This window comes from Leopardus geoffroyi, chromosome C3, assembly GCF_018350155.1.
Source record: "Leopardus geoffroyi isolate Oge1 chromosome C3, O.geoffroyi_Oge1_pat1.0, whole genome shotgun sequence".
Taxonomy (NCBI): Eukaryota; Metazoa; Chordata; class Mammalia; order Carnivora; family Felidae; genus Leopardus; species Leopardus geoffroyi.
In genome coordinates, this window is record NC_059338.1 from 116,854,308 (window position 1) to 116,872,343 (window position 18,036).

General features: G+C 34.9%; 1 protein-coding gene across 2 annotated transcripts in view; it reads right to left on the reverse strand.

Annotated features, from left to right (window-relative positions):
- Positions 1-249: 249 nt before the first annotated feature.
- Positions 250-18,036, reverse strand: part of RIPK2 (receptor interacting serine/threonine kinase 2) — a 29,067-nt gene continuing 11,280 nt past the window's right edge. For both annotated transcript variants that reach the window (XM_045454320.1, XM_045454321.1), the window contains exons 4-11: positions 14,428-14,585; positions 13,677-13,726; positions 12,217-12,378; positions 7,867-7,952; positions 4,413-4,502; positions 3,451-3,544; positions 1,656-1,811; positions 250-1,057 (exon numbers count right to left, since the gene is read on the reverse strand). In XM_045454320.1, the coding sequence (XP_045310276.1) occupies positions 720-1,057; positions 1,656-1,811; positions 3,451-3,544; positions 4,413-4,502; positions 7,867-7,952; positions 12,217-12,378; positions 13,677-13,726; positions 14,428-14,585 (1,134 nt within the window). In that variant the 3' untranslated portion in view covers positions 250-719. The remainder of the gene's footprint in view (positions 1,058-1,655; positions 1,812-3,450; positions 3,545-4,412; positions 4,503-7,866; positions 7,953-12,216; positions 12,379-13,676; positions 13,727-14,427; positions 14,586-18,036) is intronic.

Sequence of the window (18,036 nt, forward strand, 5' to 3'; positions counted from 1 at the left end):
ATAACGTATTAAAATGATAATACTAATGAAAGACCCTTTCCCAAATGAGCATATACTTTACATAGGAGTAGGAAGAAGGGTAAAGAAGGATACATTATGTTGTTAACTTTGGTTACCTTGGTTGCTGGTTGTGGTTAGAAATGAGGGTGGAAACATGCTGAAAGATAATTTTTTTCTTCATATATTTTGTATTTTACCTTCGAAATATTTTTTTAAAGAGATTCCAATGAATAAGATTTAAAAATGTAATCTGGATAATAAAGTTTAATGAACAACTTTTTTGGAGAGGATTTGAACCTGGGACTACGCATGAGAAATGCTGTACTATCTCTAATTTAAAGGTTACATTTCAAAAAGCCAAACTGTATCTGAGACAAGTAATAAATAATCCAAAAGAAAGTGAATATGAAAATGGCTTCCATGAGAAATGCATGATACCGTAAGACATTGTTATGTACAAGAATGACATTATATTTGAAAACTAATTTCAATTAACCAAAGAGACAAATCGAACTATCTAGCAAAATGCAAACCTTCTACTATATTAATTAAAAAAAAAAACAACTGTAATGTCACAGGAGAAGACTAATATTTACCTGAGGAAGAAACTCCATTAAAGCTTCTAATACTCATGTGGATTTTGTAAAAACAATATGATAAAGGCAACAGAAATATAAAATACTCTCACAGAATAACTTTTCTTCTTGAAAGAGAGTCACTTACAAGCTTTTATTTTGACATAAATTTAAAGATTGTGATAGAGAAACCACAAGTATTTCCGGGTAAGGCTGAAGACCCATTTGCTTGTTATCTTTCAACTTTTGTACTATAACTCTGGCAAATTCTTCTCCTTGAATGTCAGTGGTGTCCAGTAACTGTCTGACTTTTGAGGTTCTTGTAGGTTTGGTACTAATGAGTTCATAGTCCTCCTTCATGATCAAGTCCCTGGACAGAAGAGCATCCAGCGACTGGTTAAGGCAGGCTTCTGTCATCTGGCTCACAATGTCTTCCCTTTTGCTCTGGATCCACTGTTGGGCTACGCCAGGCTGTAATCGCTCTGTAGGAGAGCAAGGGATGACAAATGAGTTGAGGACAGATAGACAGCTATGAAAAAAATTGGATGAAAAAAGAAATAGTAAGGAATAAAACCCAATTTTACTGTGATTAGGCTAATATGAAATACAAGTACTTTGGGGGATGCTGTTAATTTTCAGGAAACATACAGATATTTGCGTTCTCTCTTCTTTTCCCTTCAGTTCCCTTCCCAGAAAAAGCCTTTTTATATGCTATAGATCCATAGGAGCAAGCCCCACTCTGTTGCAGATATCTACATCTATATTTCTATAACTATCTATATATTTAATATAAGATACCTGCATATTTTTAAAAAAACAAAAATAACTCTACCTTTAGTAACATATTAAGTCACACCTCCTCCTGGCAGTCCCTCACTAGATAGGTGTTCATGGAATGCCATGTGGGCCTATTATTACATGTCAGCACTCACAGCTTCCAGGATTGGAAGTGCTTTCTTTCTTAAGAAGGTACATATTTATCATGTTGAAGAAATAAAGACAAAACTTCCTGTATTGCAAATCTACTGAACATATAGCTGTGAAGTAAACGGCATCATTTACAAAGTGTTGTATACTTACCTGAACTTCCCTCAGCTGAGAGTGGATTTATTACTGCTAAAGAGCATGGGGCGGTCCTATGATCACAACAGGTCACCTTTTGAGCTACAGAAATGTGATTATCACAACTGTGATTTACTGGATAGTGATACAGCGTAGAGAAGTCTTGAGTTTTTCCTACAAAACACAGTATCTTCGTTAGGGGCAGAATAGTCCTTAGCTATTCTTATTAGCTAATATATCAACATCTGGATCATACAGAGTATAGTATTCAATGTCTTTACATTTTCATTGGAATTAAAGCTGGTTCATAAATCTAATCCACAAGTAAATACACTTTAGAACAAAAAGGGTTTATGAAACTTTTTTTTACCATACTTTTGTGTTTATGTAAATTATAAATTATGGAATTTTACTTCTTCATATAATCACATAATTCTTCTGTGTCTTCTTTCTCCTTCAGCACGTTAAATGTGTCCTCTAAATCTATTTATGATGTGTGTTTTTCTACACCCTTCTCTGGTAATCCTATTCAATCTCAGGGCCTCAACTGTCACCTCTCTTCCCAAATCTATGTAATTAAATTTTCTGTCTTCGTTGAGCCTTAAATTTTCAACAGCCCACTGGACATCACCCTCATGTGTGCTGCTAAGCACCTCAAATTAAAAACAAAATACTAAAAACTTAATTACACATCTAACTCTAAAATCCGTTTCAACTATTTCTGTTAATAGCACCAATGTTCTCCCAGTCACCAGGCTTGATAACTTGTTCAGTTCTTTTGTCTTCCTTCCTACAAGTGGAGATCTATAAATCCTTTCTTCCCACAAGTGAAGAGCTATAAAGCCCCTCAGTGTGTTCTCCATAACATCCCTTTCACTATTTCTTCCTTCTTCTACTCTGAGGTCTCATAATCTCTCGTGTACTGCAGTAACAGGCCAAAAGTCTAACTGATTGGTTTCCCCACTTCCATTCTCCTTTTCCTTCCAAAATATTCCACATATTCTAGACAGGATGAGTCTTCCTAGAGCAAAAAGTTTTTTATCAAGTCACACCCTTGCTCAAAAATTTGCAATAGTTGCTTCCCACCCAAGAGAAAAAGCCCAAATAGCTTAGCCTAGTGTTAGAAATTGTGATGGTATGATTCTACCCTACTGATCTTTTATCTTTATTAATTCATATCCTCTTCACCAGCTAAACCCAACTACTCACTGTTCTTTGTGTTTTCTTGCTTCTGTGCCTCTATGTTGTTCCTTTTGCCTGGAAGGCCCATCTTTATAACTATAGGTCCAACCTTCAGTCAGAAACAATTTCTTCATGATGACAACATGGTGTAGTGGAGTGACATGAAAATATTTATCAAAAGACCTGGCTTCGAGTCTTGGGTTTGCCAGCTACTAACTATGTGATCCAGGAAGTCTTGATCTTAAAAATCTGTAAAATGAGGAATATCTCCCTCACAAGGTTGTTGTGAAATACTTTGTAAAAACTGTTACTTTTCCAGTGTATTACCATAGCTCTACATCCATATCACTTTCTATCTGTTTACTATGGTTATTTAGAAATATTACTCTTCCCTTAGAAGATATGTTTTTTAGAGTCTAACACAATGCCTTCAATATTTTAATGTATTTGTAGAACATCCCAGTACTATTTTCACATCTTTAGATTCTGACACTTAAAAAAAAACGAGTCACGACTGCAAATGAAAGACATGTTCCATATAAACCATGACTGCTTACCAATGATATGATCTTAAAAAAAAAAAAAAAAAAAGGAAACCTTGCCAGCAATACTGATTGAAAAGTTTACATACTAGGTAAAAAATCACTGTCTTGAGACGCTGACAGGGACTTTGAGGCTCCAGTAGAACCACTAGTTTTATGGAGCTGAGAGGATCCACACGATTCCTAAAGTAAACAGAGGATAAATGATTTAGATTAATAGAAAATCATTTTAAAAGTTATACGGTTTTAATTTCTAAATAGTTGTTGCTTTTGGTTTACTATAAAAAAGAACAAAACTATTACAATTTATACCTTACAAAATTAAAGAAACACATATATAAAATAATAAGCTTTATATATTCTTAGGAGAAATTATTAACTTGAAATATGAATGAATGCTACTGAAGAAATCTTTCCTTTTAGATGGTCATGCAAATGGCATTTTCCTTCCAGTAATCACTGTAGGAGGTAAGGATAAGGGTGTACATTGGATAGTTTACATTTGGATAAATATAATGGTAAAACCATAATCAATGATTTGTCTATATACCACACAGGAATACTGCTCATTGTATAAAACAATGACAGGACAAAAGTTAATGGCAAACAGAAAAGCAAGGACTATGTATGATTCAATGAGATGAACATGGCATGAGAATTAGGAACACTGGATTTCAAACCGGAGATTGCCATGGGCTACCTAATAAATCCTAAAATCTCCCTAGCTTTAGCTTCCCACACATTAAGGAAGGAATTAAGACTAATGACTTGTTTTTTAATTTAAAATTTTTTTAAATGTTTATTTTTGAGAGAGAGAGAGATAGAGTGTGAACATGGGAGGGGCAGAGGGAAAGGGGGATCCAGAATGTGAAGCAGGCTCCAGGCTCTGAGCTGTCAGCACAGAGCCCAACGCAGGGCTCGAACCCATGAACCGTGAGATCATGACCTGAGCCAAAGTCAGAGGCTTAACCGACTGAGCCACCCAGGCAACCCAAGACTTAACGATTTTTCATATTCTTCTCACATTTTGAGTTTGTCGACATAATTTTACCTCTTGTGGCTCATGAGTTACAGGTATGTTCAGAGATGACGCCATTTCCTTCTTGTCGCATAAGTGAATAGTGCTCAAAGTACTCTGTAACTGGAATGAATGCATACATGTACTTTAGTTGGAAGTGATTAGGAAGCTTTATGAATAAAATACAATCTACTTAACATAATTTATGTTTATACAAAACAAATGGAAAGTAAAGTTACATCATTTGAGGATATATGATCTAAATGTAGAGACAGTGTAGTATAGGAGTAATAACTTTATAGAGAAACAAACTTTGAATCCTGCCTCATATTAATTGGTTACCTTGAGCACATTTATCTTTAAAGATTGACTAATACCTACATGCAGGATCGTTTTAGAGATTAAGTGAGGTAATGAATATAAAGTGTCTGATACAAACTAGGTACTTAATACATTTCAATTTATGTATGTGTATGTATCTATCCATAATTCTTAAGCATTTACTATATTTTAAGCACTGTGCTTGTAAGTACAGTATTATTTTACAGATAAGAAACTGAGGGCTGGAGTAAGTAAAGGATGCAGAGGGTACTAATGGAATGATGGGGGCTACGTAGCCAATCAGGTCTGGTTTTAGAATCTCAGGATACCTAACCAATGGATTTTAGGTGTGAGACTTAATCTCAGTTTACTTATCTGCAAACTGGAGATAAGAATACCTATTTTTCAGGAATACTGTAAGGAGGATTATAAACAAAAAAGCCCTAAGATTACTTAGTTAGCCTTCAATAAATGCTACTAGCTATTAAGCAGATGAGTTACATACATGCTATACCTCTCTATTAAACTCATTTAGTGATTTATTCCCATCTCTATAAAGCAATCTTGGATTAACTGCCATCACTAATGAGTGATTTAAAAAACAAACCTATCAGTATGCTTTTTTTTCTCCAAACCAACATAATGCCAACTGCTCCCAGCCCTCCATTATTCATACTTATTACGGTCTTCTCCATTACCGGGTAAGGAATTTTAGAAGAAAAGCAACTATTCATCTGTATATATAATCTACCTACCATAGCACTTTGCACAAAGTAGTCCAATGAACACTTGTTAAATACATTTTTATGTGAACTTTTAGAGTTATTCTTTGGGTCTGTCTCTGTTATACAACGCTTTTCTGTGATTTTAAATTTACTGAAACATTTTTGATAATGCAATATCCTTGAATTAGTAACATTATTTTTCATAACTAATTAGTTATGATAATTCAAGTTATTTATGAACTAGTAAGTCAATCCCTAGAAGGAAATGAAATGGAATATTAAGGAGAAACTCCTTTTGGTTCAGTTGTTATTATTTAATTTATAAGAAAGGCTATCTGTGAAAACATAAACTACGGGACCTGGTTCAAAGAAATGAAAAAAATGTAGGAACCTCAAACGAGTCACCTTAACTGGTGGTCTTTGTTTTCAGAAGTTTCTTGATGAAAAATCTTATTAAATTTGTATTCTATTGTTGGCCCTGCCATTAACTAGCTGCATAGGGTATTATGTAACTTTCCTATACCTCAGTTACCTCATCCATCAAATAGAAATGATATTCTTTCCTTACTAGTTTCACAGAATTGATAATTTCTTTTTAAAAAAATTTTGAGTGAAAGCAATATAGCTATTTAAAAACGCCAAAGAAAGTAATGCTTTTTTAGTAATTTAGCAATGCTATCATCAAAGGGTATTCAGGTATTTGAAAATATGTAAACTATTTTATTAGAAAAACAAAATTTCTTCTAAAATTTAAGGTTTATTTAATTTTTAAAAATTTATTTGTTTAGAGAAAGACAGAGACAGTGTGAGTGGGGGCGGGGCAGAGAGAGAGACAGAGAGAGAGAATGAATGAATGAATGAATGAATATATCCCAAGCAGGCTCCATGCTACCATGCAGAGCTGGATGTAGGGCTCAAACTCACAAACAGAGATCCAGACCTGAGCTGAAACCAAGAGTTGGACACTTAACTGACTGAGCCACACCCCCAAATTAACCATTTTGAATATAGGTCATAGTATTTAAGTAGTTTGGGGACAAGAAAAAAAAAAACTGATATGGTTCTCTTCCACTTTACAACCAAGAGAACCAATTCCTCTATTCACCTTTGCTTGGCAGAAGAAAAAGCTGGAAGGAGACAAAGAGAACTGAAAAGATAAAGCAAAAATAAGTATTACAGAAGTCTGTAGCTACTAAGAAGTGGAGACACTGGAATGTGCTAAAAAAGATTGTACCTACTGAGAAGTAGGAAGGTCACTGAAAAGCTATCAAAAGAATTAAAACACAGTTCTTTAGTGCCTTAAAAAGAGGCACTGATACTGCTATCTTCAATTTTCAGTTTGGTTAAAGGTAGTCGTTTTCTTCACACATTTCCCTTTTAAACCAAGGTTATGTCAAAGATACAGCAAATTGCAAGAAGCAATCAAGGTCATGTAGTGATACATAAATTGTAGACTATGTTTGTTCACAACTTAAGACTTTGGTTAATAGCTGATTATTTTTATTATTATATCTCAAATGCAATTTAATGAAACTCAGCACTTGCTGAGCTCAACTATACTTACTTTGTTCCTAAAGTACTGTATGGTTACTTTTTAATACATTTTGATAAATTTTAAAAAATGTTTATTTATTTTTGAGAGAGAGAGAGAGAGAGAGGGAGACAGAGAATCTCAAGCAGGCTCCACACATTAGCACAGAGCCCAATGTGGGGCTAGAACCCATGAGCCATGAGATCATGACCTGAGATGAAATCAAGAGTTGGATACTCAACCAACTGAGCCACCCAGGCATCCCTCAAATCTATACTATTAAGAAAACGTTTCAGTAATAGGGCCCTTCAATTGTTCTGATCTACAAAAGCCAGAATGAGTCAATAAGACAATTGTTCTAAGTAATTCTTAGCAACGGTTACTTTGATTTATGTAACATGGAGTGTTTGAGTGGGAAAACAAACCAAAATAAAGCAATAAAAAATACACATTTTAGTCTCAATTAATACAATTCTATAGCTTAACTTTTTATAAATCTAAAAAAAGCCCAAGAACATTGAATAAAAAGAAGTGAAAGAACCCAGACTTCTTTAATCTGTATATATTACAACATTAGGGAAGAAATATAGGTTAAAAAAACTCTAGTGACTTAGGGCAGTTCATTGTACATAACTGGTATTCATTACACATTTTAAATTTACATTTGATATATGGGAGTTCTAGAAATGTCTCTGAAATCTAGAATTGGCCATTTGAATGAAATGGAAAAGCTCTTTGGTGACAGAGAAAACAGCATTCATAGTCTCTGGTAACTCTATCGCCCTAATACTGTAGCCTGTATTTGTGAAAAGTAGATACATAAAAATGGAATTTAACTAAGCTGAAAATCTCCATGAATTATATATGATTATTTAAAGTTCAATTTCCATTATTTCATTTAGCAATTTACCTTTGTTTTCTTTAGTTGAATAACAGCTTCAAGAAAAGTTATCTCTTCAAATGTCCTCAGAACTGGTTCAAGTTCTATTAAACATTCTACATGAGAAAAAAAATATTGAGTTCAGATCTAATCATTAAATTGAAAAATATAAATGCTAATATTTACCTGATAAGGCCCTAGGTCAATTTTTCCCCAAACTGATGACACTCAACTCTGTTAAGAGCCTTTACATATGCATATAGATAGAAATATAGATCATGGAATACACTTGAGAGTCTAAAAATAAACCTTTATAGTTACAGTCAATTGCTTTTTGACCAAGTTGCTGAGGCAATTCAATGGGAAAAGGATCATCTTTTCAACAAGTGGTGCTAGGACAGCTGGATATTCACATGAAAAAAAGATAAATAATTTAGACTCTTACCTCATGCCATACATAGAATTAACTTGAACCGTATTGTGCACTTAAATGTAAATACAGGAGAAAATCTTCATGACCTTTGGTTAGGAAATTAATTTTTAGATATGACATTAAAAACAGGGTCCATAAAGAATTGTAAATGCACTTCAAAAAAAACTGAAAAGTTTTGCACTTCAAAAAGCTGCTATTAAGAAAAATGAAAAGACAAGCCCCAGACTGGGAGAATATTTTTTGCATATCATAGATCTGGCTAAGACTTATACCTAGAATAAATAAAGAGCTCTGACAATAATAAGGCAAATAAACCATTTCAAAAATGGGAATATAACATGATGCAACCATTTTGGAAAACATTTGGGAGTTTCTGAAAAATGAAAGATAAATTTACCATGCAACTCAGCAACTCAACTCATAGTACCAATGTAAGAGAAATGAAAACATGTTCACACAAAGACTTGCATATGAGCAGCCACAGCAGCATTATTCATAATAGCCAAGAAATAGAAACAATCATAATCACTACCACTACAACAACAACAACAACAACAACAACAACAACATATAAACTTGTTGCCAAAGGGAGAGGCCAGGGCTCCGGATATGAAACTGAGCATCACTAACGGATGGTATATAAAGCTTTGGTCTGGACTGGATCACCTAGGGGGAGAGTATAGATAGTAAATAGGTAGTAAAGGATCCATGTTAGAGCTCTGAAGCATTCCAACAGTTAGAAATTGAGTAGAGGAAGTGAAAGAGACTGAGAAAGAGAGGATGCTGAGAGTGTAGCTTCTTCTGTCTTGAAGCCACCAGAAAGAAAGTTTCAAGGAGGGAATGTCTAATCTGGTGAGAAGCCAAGTAAGATAAGCAGGATTTTCTAACATTACCATCCTTGGTAACTCCAACAGTGTAGCTTTCGTGGAGATATGAAAACAGAAGACTGATGTAAGTTTGTCAAAAACTGAATTAGATGGAAAGAAGCAGGGAAAACAAGTATGGGTAATTCCTACAAGGTGTTTAGATTTCAATGGGGGCAGAAAAATGAGGTGACACTGAAAGATGATATGGGGTTAAGATTTTCTTTCCTGTATAAAGATAGGAGATAATAATGGAATATATCTGTATGACAGCTGAATGACCCACTAGATAGGCTGAGATGGACACTCAAGAACAGAGACAGAATATAAGGACGAGAAGCTGAAGAGGGCTTGGGAATTGTATCCAGAGCACAAGTGATACGTTTACATTTGTGTTAAGTATATATATGGACACTTTTTTCCACTGGAAAAGAGATAAGGCAGGAAAGATGGATACAAGTACAACGAAGTTTGTGGATACGGTAGTGGAACTGTGAGGTAGTACTCTCCTATGGTTTCTATTTCTTAGTGCAGTGCGAGAACAGGTGATCTGTTAAAGGGAAGATGGAGCATGGGACGAAGGAGGTTTAAGAAGGGATGCTATGGGGCACCTGGTTAGCTCAGTTGGTTGAGCGTCTCACTCTTGATTTCAGCTGAGGTCTTGATCCCAGGGTCGTGGGATGGAACCCTGCATAGGGCTCCATGCTGACTGTGGAGCCTGTTTAAGATTCTCTCTCCCTCGCCCCTCTCTCCACTTGCACTCTCTCTCTCTCTAAAATAAAAAAAAAAAATTAAAAGAAGGGAGGCTAAGGTATTAACCCTGTCTTTTTTTCCTAAGCTCAGAATCTACCAAGAAAAGCCACAAAAAAATGATAAATGATGATTAAAGTATCACCTTTATGACCCATAAAGATTAATAGGGAAATTACCTTTAGATCTGTAGCCAAAGGGCTTGGAAAGAATTCACAGCTTTACTCAGCCAGAGTCTATATCTACTTCCACATGGGGGAGCAGAAAATGTATGTATCCTTTAGATAGGCTGACTTCTAAAAGAAGGAAAAAAAAAACTGAGAAGGGACCAGGTAAGCATGCTCAGTTTTTCTCCAAAATTAACAAGATAAAGTCTGAGGAAGACTGCTGAGGGACACATAGAAGTTAGAAAATATTCTCCCTATACTTTGCTTTTTTGGGGATTGAAATGGAATTTCATCTTCACTTTGGAAACATAAAAAAATGGGACTTGTGTGTCTCCGACAGTAATACAATATAATCACTGATTAAGACAGCAAATCTCAAACTTTTAGGTCTCAGGACTCTTTAAAATTATTGAGTATCCCAGTTTTTGTATATGCGGGTCATATCTATTGATACTTCTTATATTACAAATTATAACTGAGAAAATTTTAAAACATCGGAGTGTATGAGAACACATTCCATTAATTGCTGGAGCAGTGAAACCATCATACCTGATTTAGCTTCTGAAAAAATCCACCGTGTACTCATGAGAGAATGAGAATAAAAAGGGAAATTAATATCTTAGTATTTCTTATTCTGAAAACAGTTTTGATTTTGTGAATCCCTGTGAAAGTCTCAGGAACCAACCACCCCAGGGGTCCTTGTACCACACCTTAAGAACAGTTGATCTCTGAGAATGGAATACTAAAGATGTATTTTGAGAAGCATAATAGAATTGCTAAGTAGTGTTTAGTGTGTAGTTTTGGCCACTAATTTAAAGAGAAACCAGTAACTTCCACTTCTGGAGCAATAGGGTAGGATTTACCGTCCTGCCCTAAAATGACCAAAAAAAAAAAAAAACCAAACAAAATACACGAAACAGTGGTTTTCAATACACTAGATACTGGGCAACAAAGGACAGAGATCTCTGAGGTGGGAAACAAATAAGGTGAGCCCTAGGACTGCCCAGGCTTGCTGCCTAGAGAGAGTTTCCAGCTGCAGCTGATAGGGAAAGTAAGGTGGGACCTTAGTTCTCAACTGAGTGGGAAGTCAATTGAGGAGAGGGGGCTGAGAGTCTGGGTAGACCAAGGCAGATAGAGTTCAGAGGACAGTACCAGAGAGGGGAGAGGTAACACAGAGAGACAGCTCTGTGATCTGCAGAGGGCTCCTTTAAGTACTGATCAATGCAGGGTAGAGAAATCATTAAGCCAAAAGTCAAAGTCTTCAAAGAACAATAAAGAAAAACCAGGAAGTCTATAGAACAGTAAGTATTGCCTAATGGTATGATCTTCATAGGAGCTAGAAGTTTTAGAGAATGGAAAAGAAATGAGTATTTGCAAGTGGCACTGGGGACAAGGGAGATATTGACCCTCCCAGATAGCTCTGGGAAATAAATGTGAACCCATTACAAGCAACTTTTGATTTTTTAAATATAGTAATGATAAGCAGTGAACACAAATTGTGAGTAAAAAATATATTTCATCGCTTTTATAGTTAAAAGATGATTCCTAGTCTGTGGCTTATTTTTCACTTTATCTTAATCACATCTCTTGAAGTGCAAAAATTTTCAATTTTTTCCAAGTCCAATTATCCTTTTTTTCATGTATCTTGTTTTTGATGTCATATAGAGAGTTCTTTGCTCACCATAAGGTCATACAAATTTTCTATGTTTACATTTAGATGATGATCCATTCTACCTCTGAAATAAATCTTAATTCTATCTATCTAATTTTTCTATCTAGGATTACCACCTTAATTAGTAAACTCTTGACAGTCTCTTAGCTGGTCTCTTTGCATCCACTCCTGCCCTTCTTCAGTCAATTTTCCACACAGCAACAAGAGTGCTCTCTTCAAAACTTAAATTAGATCATGCCATTTCCATACAACACACATATTAATGCTATTCTATTGTACTTGGAGTAGATTTATAACCTTTTGGTGGTAGCCCAACAGCTTCTCCTTATCTCTCTAATCTCATCTCATAAAATAAAAACAGCACCTGAATTAAAAAAAAAAAAAAAACCTTTAAGTTTGCCATCTAACTTGTGTAATTTTTCAAGGAATGTTTTATTCATAGTATAGTCACTATTTTTCTAATTCCAAATGTCCAAATTAAACCTGTACACTCACTTAGGAAAGATGGTCTTTCATCTGGATTTTGTGCCCATCCACTTTCTATTAGAGAGATCATGAGTGCTCGATGAGGTATATCCAATGGTAAATTTTCTTCATTAGTGTCAGGTCGATGTCCTTGTGACACACTATACATGATCTGCAAAGGATTGGTGACTTCTGTCAAAACAAATATATTTCATTTATTAGAAATATATTATGATCTAATAGATTACTTAAATATGAGGGAAACTTAAACTGTTGGGAATAATGCATTACCCCCCCCCTTCCTGTTAAAGAAATATATATGTACAAATATATATTCCAGTCACTGAGATTTGTCTGCCTCCTGTGGTGGAGTTTATAGCTTCACCTCACCTCATTAATTTTAAGCTTGGTCATGTATCTGATCTGGCCAATGGAATGTGAATACAGCAGAGCACAAGTAGAACTGAGTAGAACCTAGTATAGCCAAGCATGGCCACTCACATCATATGTGAATGAGAAATATACATTTATTTAGTAAGCTACTGAGATTCTGAGGTTGTTACACATCAAACTGACCCTTACGAACAGAATAGAAGAATCAGAATAAAGAAATGGACAATATTATCAGAAAACTTTGAAATTATTCTTTAATGATTGCTGGTTATTACAGAAGAAGCATGAATTTTCAAATAAAGAATTTGAGAACTGGACTGAATCAAAAATAAATATTCAAAAATTTCATTTTGCAAATGAAAAAAAAGAGGACTTGAGATTTAGTGGCACGATCACAGAGCTAATTACTATCAGAACAAGAATTATAATCTACCTTTTTCTGACCCTTAATCCAGTATAGTTTCCAATATACAGTGGATTCAGAATTGATAAGCTATTATGCTTTTATAGTATGTTTCCACAAAATGAATGGTAGGCAGATTCAAAATAAGATAGGCTTTATTTAGATAGTTCTGAATGTGGCCTAGCAACATGATGTCATCTAGAACAAGGAAGTGAGGGGAACCTGGGTAGCTCAGTCAGTTAAGCATCTGACTTTGGCTCAGGTCATGATCTTGCAGTTTGTGAGTTCAAGCCCCATGTTAGGCTCTGGGCTGACAGCTCAAAGCCTAGAGCCTGCTTCGAGTTCTGTGTCTCCTTCTCTCTGCCCCTTCCCCACTCACACCCTGTCTCCCTGTCTCTCTCTCTCTCAAAAATAAACATTAAAAAAAAAAATTTTTTTTTAAGATTTAAAAAAAGTACAGGGGCGCCTGGGTGGCTCAGTTAGTTAAGCGGCCGACTTCAGCTCAGGTCATGATCTCGCGGTCCGTGAGTTTGAGCCCCACGTCGGGCTCTGTGCTGACAGCTCAGAGCCTGGAGCCTGTTTCAGATTCTGTGTCTCCCTCTCTCTGACCCTCCCCCATTCATGCTCTGTCTCTCTCTGTCTCAAAAATAAATAAACGTTAAAAAAAAATTAAAAAATAAAAAAGTATACTTACCTTCAAAAGGCTGTTTTCTGGATAAGACTTCCCATGTGATAACTGCATAACTGTTTAAGATAAAAATATACATACAGTACATTATAAACTATGCATAATAAACTAAAATAGCACTGATTTTAAAAGCTGACTACGGAGAGATCATTTTTGAAAGGGACAAGGTAGTGAAATACTGTATAAAGAACTACCAATACAACCAAGACCATGAATATTTATATACAGGTTTGTTTTGAAAGGGAATTAATCCAATTTGAAAAATTAGCAAATTAGTATAATAAAAATTTGAAGTTATAGGAAAGGATAATTTGTTGTGGATGATTCTTTAAAGACCTCTAATTACATGATTCTATTATTCACACAAAATAAACAGCAATAAAAAAGATGGTTTTATGTAGCCCTACTCTATTGACTTTTTTTGGTCTAAATACTATCTCCTTTTGTAGTGTTAAGTGTTGACCACACTGTTTCCTTCCCTCCTCCATCAATGTCAGATATGATTAAAAAAAAAAAACCTTTGAGTACTATATTATAAATTCACAGGACAAAAAATGTGCCTTAAATTTTTTTCAAGGATGTAAAAGTAGGTTAAAGCAAGGAATCTTTTATTTGAAAAATATTAATCACTGTGGTCTCTATTTTTGCCACACTTATGAGAGAAGAGTAAAAATCACATTTTAAAATGTAGCTTTGAAATTCTGATTAATCTTATTTTTATACAAAGTTAACTCTGAGCAAAAGTAACAAATTATACCTATATATATCATGCTTGACACTGGCCCTTGATTTTTGTCCAGGTTCATAGTTCTCAGGTGGCATATAGATAATTGTCCCTCCTTCTGGTGAAGATTTACTACTTCGTGATTGTGAGAGGGACATCATACGCCATTTTGATAAACCAAAATCTGCAATCTGTAAGGGAAAAGAGTAAATAACTGAATTTAAAATTTTTTTTCTTTAAAAAAACAAGAATTGACTCTCTTTGTCTATATTCACTGTATTGAGATATGACACTAGAGGAAATGTTCTATATTAATATTTTCTTTCTATATATTCTATCAGTTTCTTTATTAATTCTAGAGTGCTGAGCCCAATAACTCTAGAAGCAATAGATACTGACTTGAAGTTCAGCATAATATTACAGATTTTAAAATGGAGAATGAGTTTTGAAAAATTAAGCAGGAATATTTTGTGCCTTAAATTCTGAATGAGCATATACACCAAACACTACTTTTTAAGACAAGTAGTTTTATAGCATGTGCTTTCAAAATTCACCCACACCCCAAAGAACTGCTAAACTACTGGTATCTAATATCATTGCCACTGGGTATTGTTTGCAACTCAGATTTATATGTTCTTATTTATAATGCCCTAAAAATAGTAAGCTTCAATTGTGAAGTAAAATTTCGATATAGTATAGGTCATTATTATATGATTTATGCTTACTGCTAAAAGAATCACATCTGTTGGCAAGAGTCTATTTAGCATATAAAGCATATTTATGTCCATGACAAGGACTGCTTGAAGAATTATGGATGACATTCTGTGCTTTTGATATATCCTTTAAAGTTTTGCTTCACCAGTAAATTTTATGCAGATATTCTACAACACCTTATAACTTTCTATTTAAAAGGTTCCTTATTTTTTTTTAAAAATGGAAGACAAAAGGGGCACCTAGGTGGCTCAGTCGGTTGAGCATCCGACTTCGGCTCAGGTCATGATCTGTTTGTGAGTTTGAGCCCCACATCGGGCTCTGTGCTGACAGCTCAGAGCCTGAAGCCTGCTTCGGATTCTGTGTCTCCCTCTCTCTGCCCCTTCCCCGCTCATGCTCTGTCTCTCTCTGTCTCTCAAAGACTAATAAAAGTTAAAAAAAAAAAATTAAAAAAATGGAAGACAAACTATAATAACAGAAATAGTATTTTATGGACAAAAGGGTATAGGACTCTAAAAACATTTAATTTGAATTACTTAGACCTTCACACTGCATAATTTAGGATCAACAGAGGGAAATGAGCTCTATCCAGCACATCATTTGTGTTTCAATTACTTAACTCTTCCATTTTTACCAGTTTTAATAGAAGAAACAATTTGTTCAGTGTTTAAATTCGTTATTAAAAAAAATTATGGCTCCACTCTAAAAAGGGAGGGGGTAGACTATATGAATTTTTCCATACATTATTAAAATAAAAGGGTAAGTCTAAGGAAAAAAAAAGTAGAAAAGATCCAGAGAAAATATGGTGCCAATACATGAAGAGCTACGCTGGATTGACTGAAAGGCAATATACCATGTGGGTTCAGAACACGGGTTCTGGAGCCTAGGTTATTTAGATTTAGATTCCAGTACTACCATTTAATTAACTATGTGTGAACTCGAGCAAGTTTTTAAATTTCCCTGCCTCAGATGACCCATCTGCACACATGTGCAGTGGGGATAACAACACTGTATCATAGGTTTGAGAAAATTAAATGCCTTATTCTAAGCAAAGCCCTCAGAACAATATCTGGCACACAACAAGTGATCTGTATGTGTTAATATTAGTGTTTTGTATATAGGCTGCTCTTATTCAATACAGTCTGCTCTTCCCACCTACCTTCTAAGAGCAAAAACAGCACTCCAGTTGCACATTTGCTAGAGTAATAAGCATTACTATAAGTAGAGTTTATTTTTGTGCCACAAGTGAAAAATTCTAAAAAAAAATCTGAGATGTTGTCTCACCTTATACGTGAACCATAATTTGCAAACTCCTGGGATAAATGTTGGTTTGAACACAGCGTTACAGAAAATGTATTCCTGAGCTTGCCTCCTTATGCGCTTTTTCACCTAAGATCTTCATCTTCCTCTTTTCGAACCTGACCTAAAAACCTAAATCAGAATTCTCTCTCTGAGCTGATTTAGTTTGGTTTTCACGTGGAGCTATACTTCTCCCCTTTCTCTATTACAAACAATACCATTACAAAAGGCATGATGCAATAAATCTGGATCTTCAACAGGAAAAAAGTGAACAATGTGAGGGAAGGAATGATTTCTTGAAGGTCTTAATAAATCAATCATTCAGCCATGAAGACAGAGAATAAGAACTTTCCAATACTATGCAAGATTTTAACATGCATTTCAAAGCTAAAGGCTTTCTTTTTAAATAAGAAGGTTATTTTAAAAATTAGAGGAAATTAAAACACACTACTATAAAAATCATCCACAATCCTACCACCCTACTAGAATAGCTACTTTCATTTACATATACTATCCATTATCTATAAAACTATAAAATCAGCAGCAGCAAAATGTTTTGAAGATTAATCCTGAAGTATTCTGTTTTCTACATAAGACTGACAGAATAGCAGAGAAAGCAAGTATGGTACATATAAATATTTTCATTTCAAAGAAGCCTATCACTGGTTCATTTGTATATACGATACACTAATGAACACCTGACAGATAACCAAACTTAATGTATTCTTTTTAAAGTAGAAAAGTCTCAGTTGATCTAAATCAGTAGTAAATATTTTTCTTTCAGCTATTATGCTTCTGGCCAGCATTCCAATGAAAAAACTTACTTCAGAAAATGGTAGCAAGGTGTAAACATCCATTTAATTTTATTGAGTATTTTTAAAGATACGTACTTCATTTAAATGCCTTTCCAAGATGATAGGTAGGTTAAATAACTTACTTTTTTATGAGTCAGTGATGAACTTTGAATTTTTTTTTTATTTGAGAGGGAGAGGGAGAAGGGGGAGGGGAAGAGAGAGAGAGAGCGAGCGCGCACCAGCATGAGAGTGAGCCAGCAGGGGAGAGGGGTGGAGAGGGGCAGAGAGAGGGAGGGAGTGAGGGAAAGAGAGAGACAGAATATCAAGCAGGCTCCATTCTCAGCACAAAGCTTGATGTGGTACTTGATCCCACCACCCTGGGATTGTGACCTGAGCCAAAACCAAGGGTCGGATGCTCAACCAACTGACACACCCAGGCACCCCCGAACTGTGACTTTTAAGGAACATTTATAAAGTAAAAAATAGAGACATATAGGATACATGTAAAAGAATGCTACTAATTTATAAGAATAGTATTAGAAAGGTCACAGCTCTCTGTACTAAAATTAATAAAAATTACAAAACTAAACAAAGTCAAACTATTTTAAATTCTATTCATATCAAAGAAAGACCAAGAAAGGATACCCTATTGATCAGTGAAAAGAAGAAAGTAGGAATCATTACCTAGTACTTTGCTTCTGTTTTCTCTATTTAGTTTCCAGACTGAGATGAAGAAACTCAAGTTCAAGGATGTTGAAAAGGTCAAGAAGGGCAAATCTCAGATTATTATATATATATTTCAGGTTATTGAGAATAGCAAAACTTTGGTTTGCAAGCA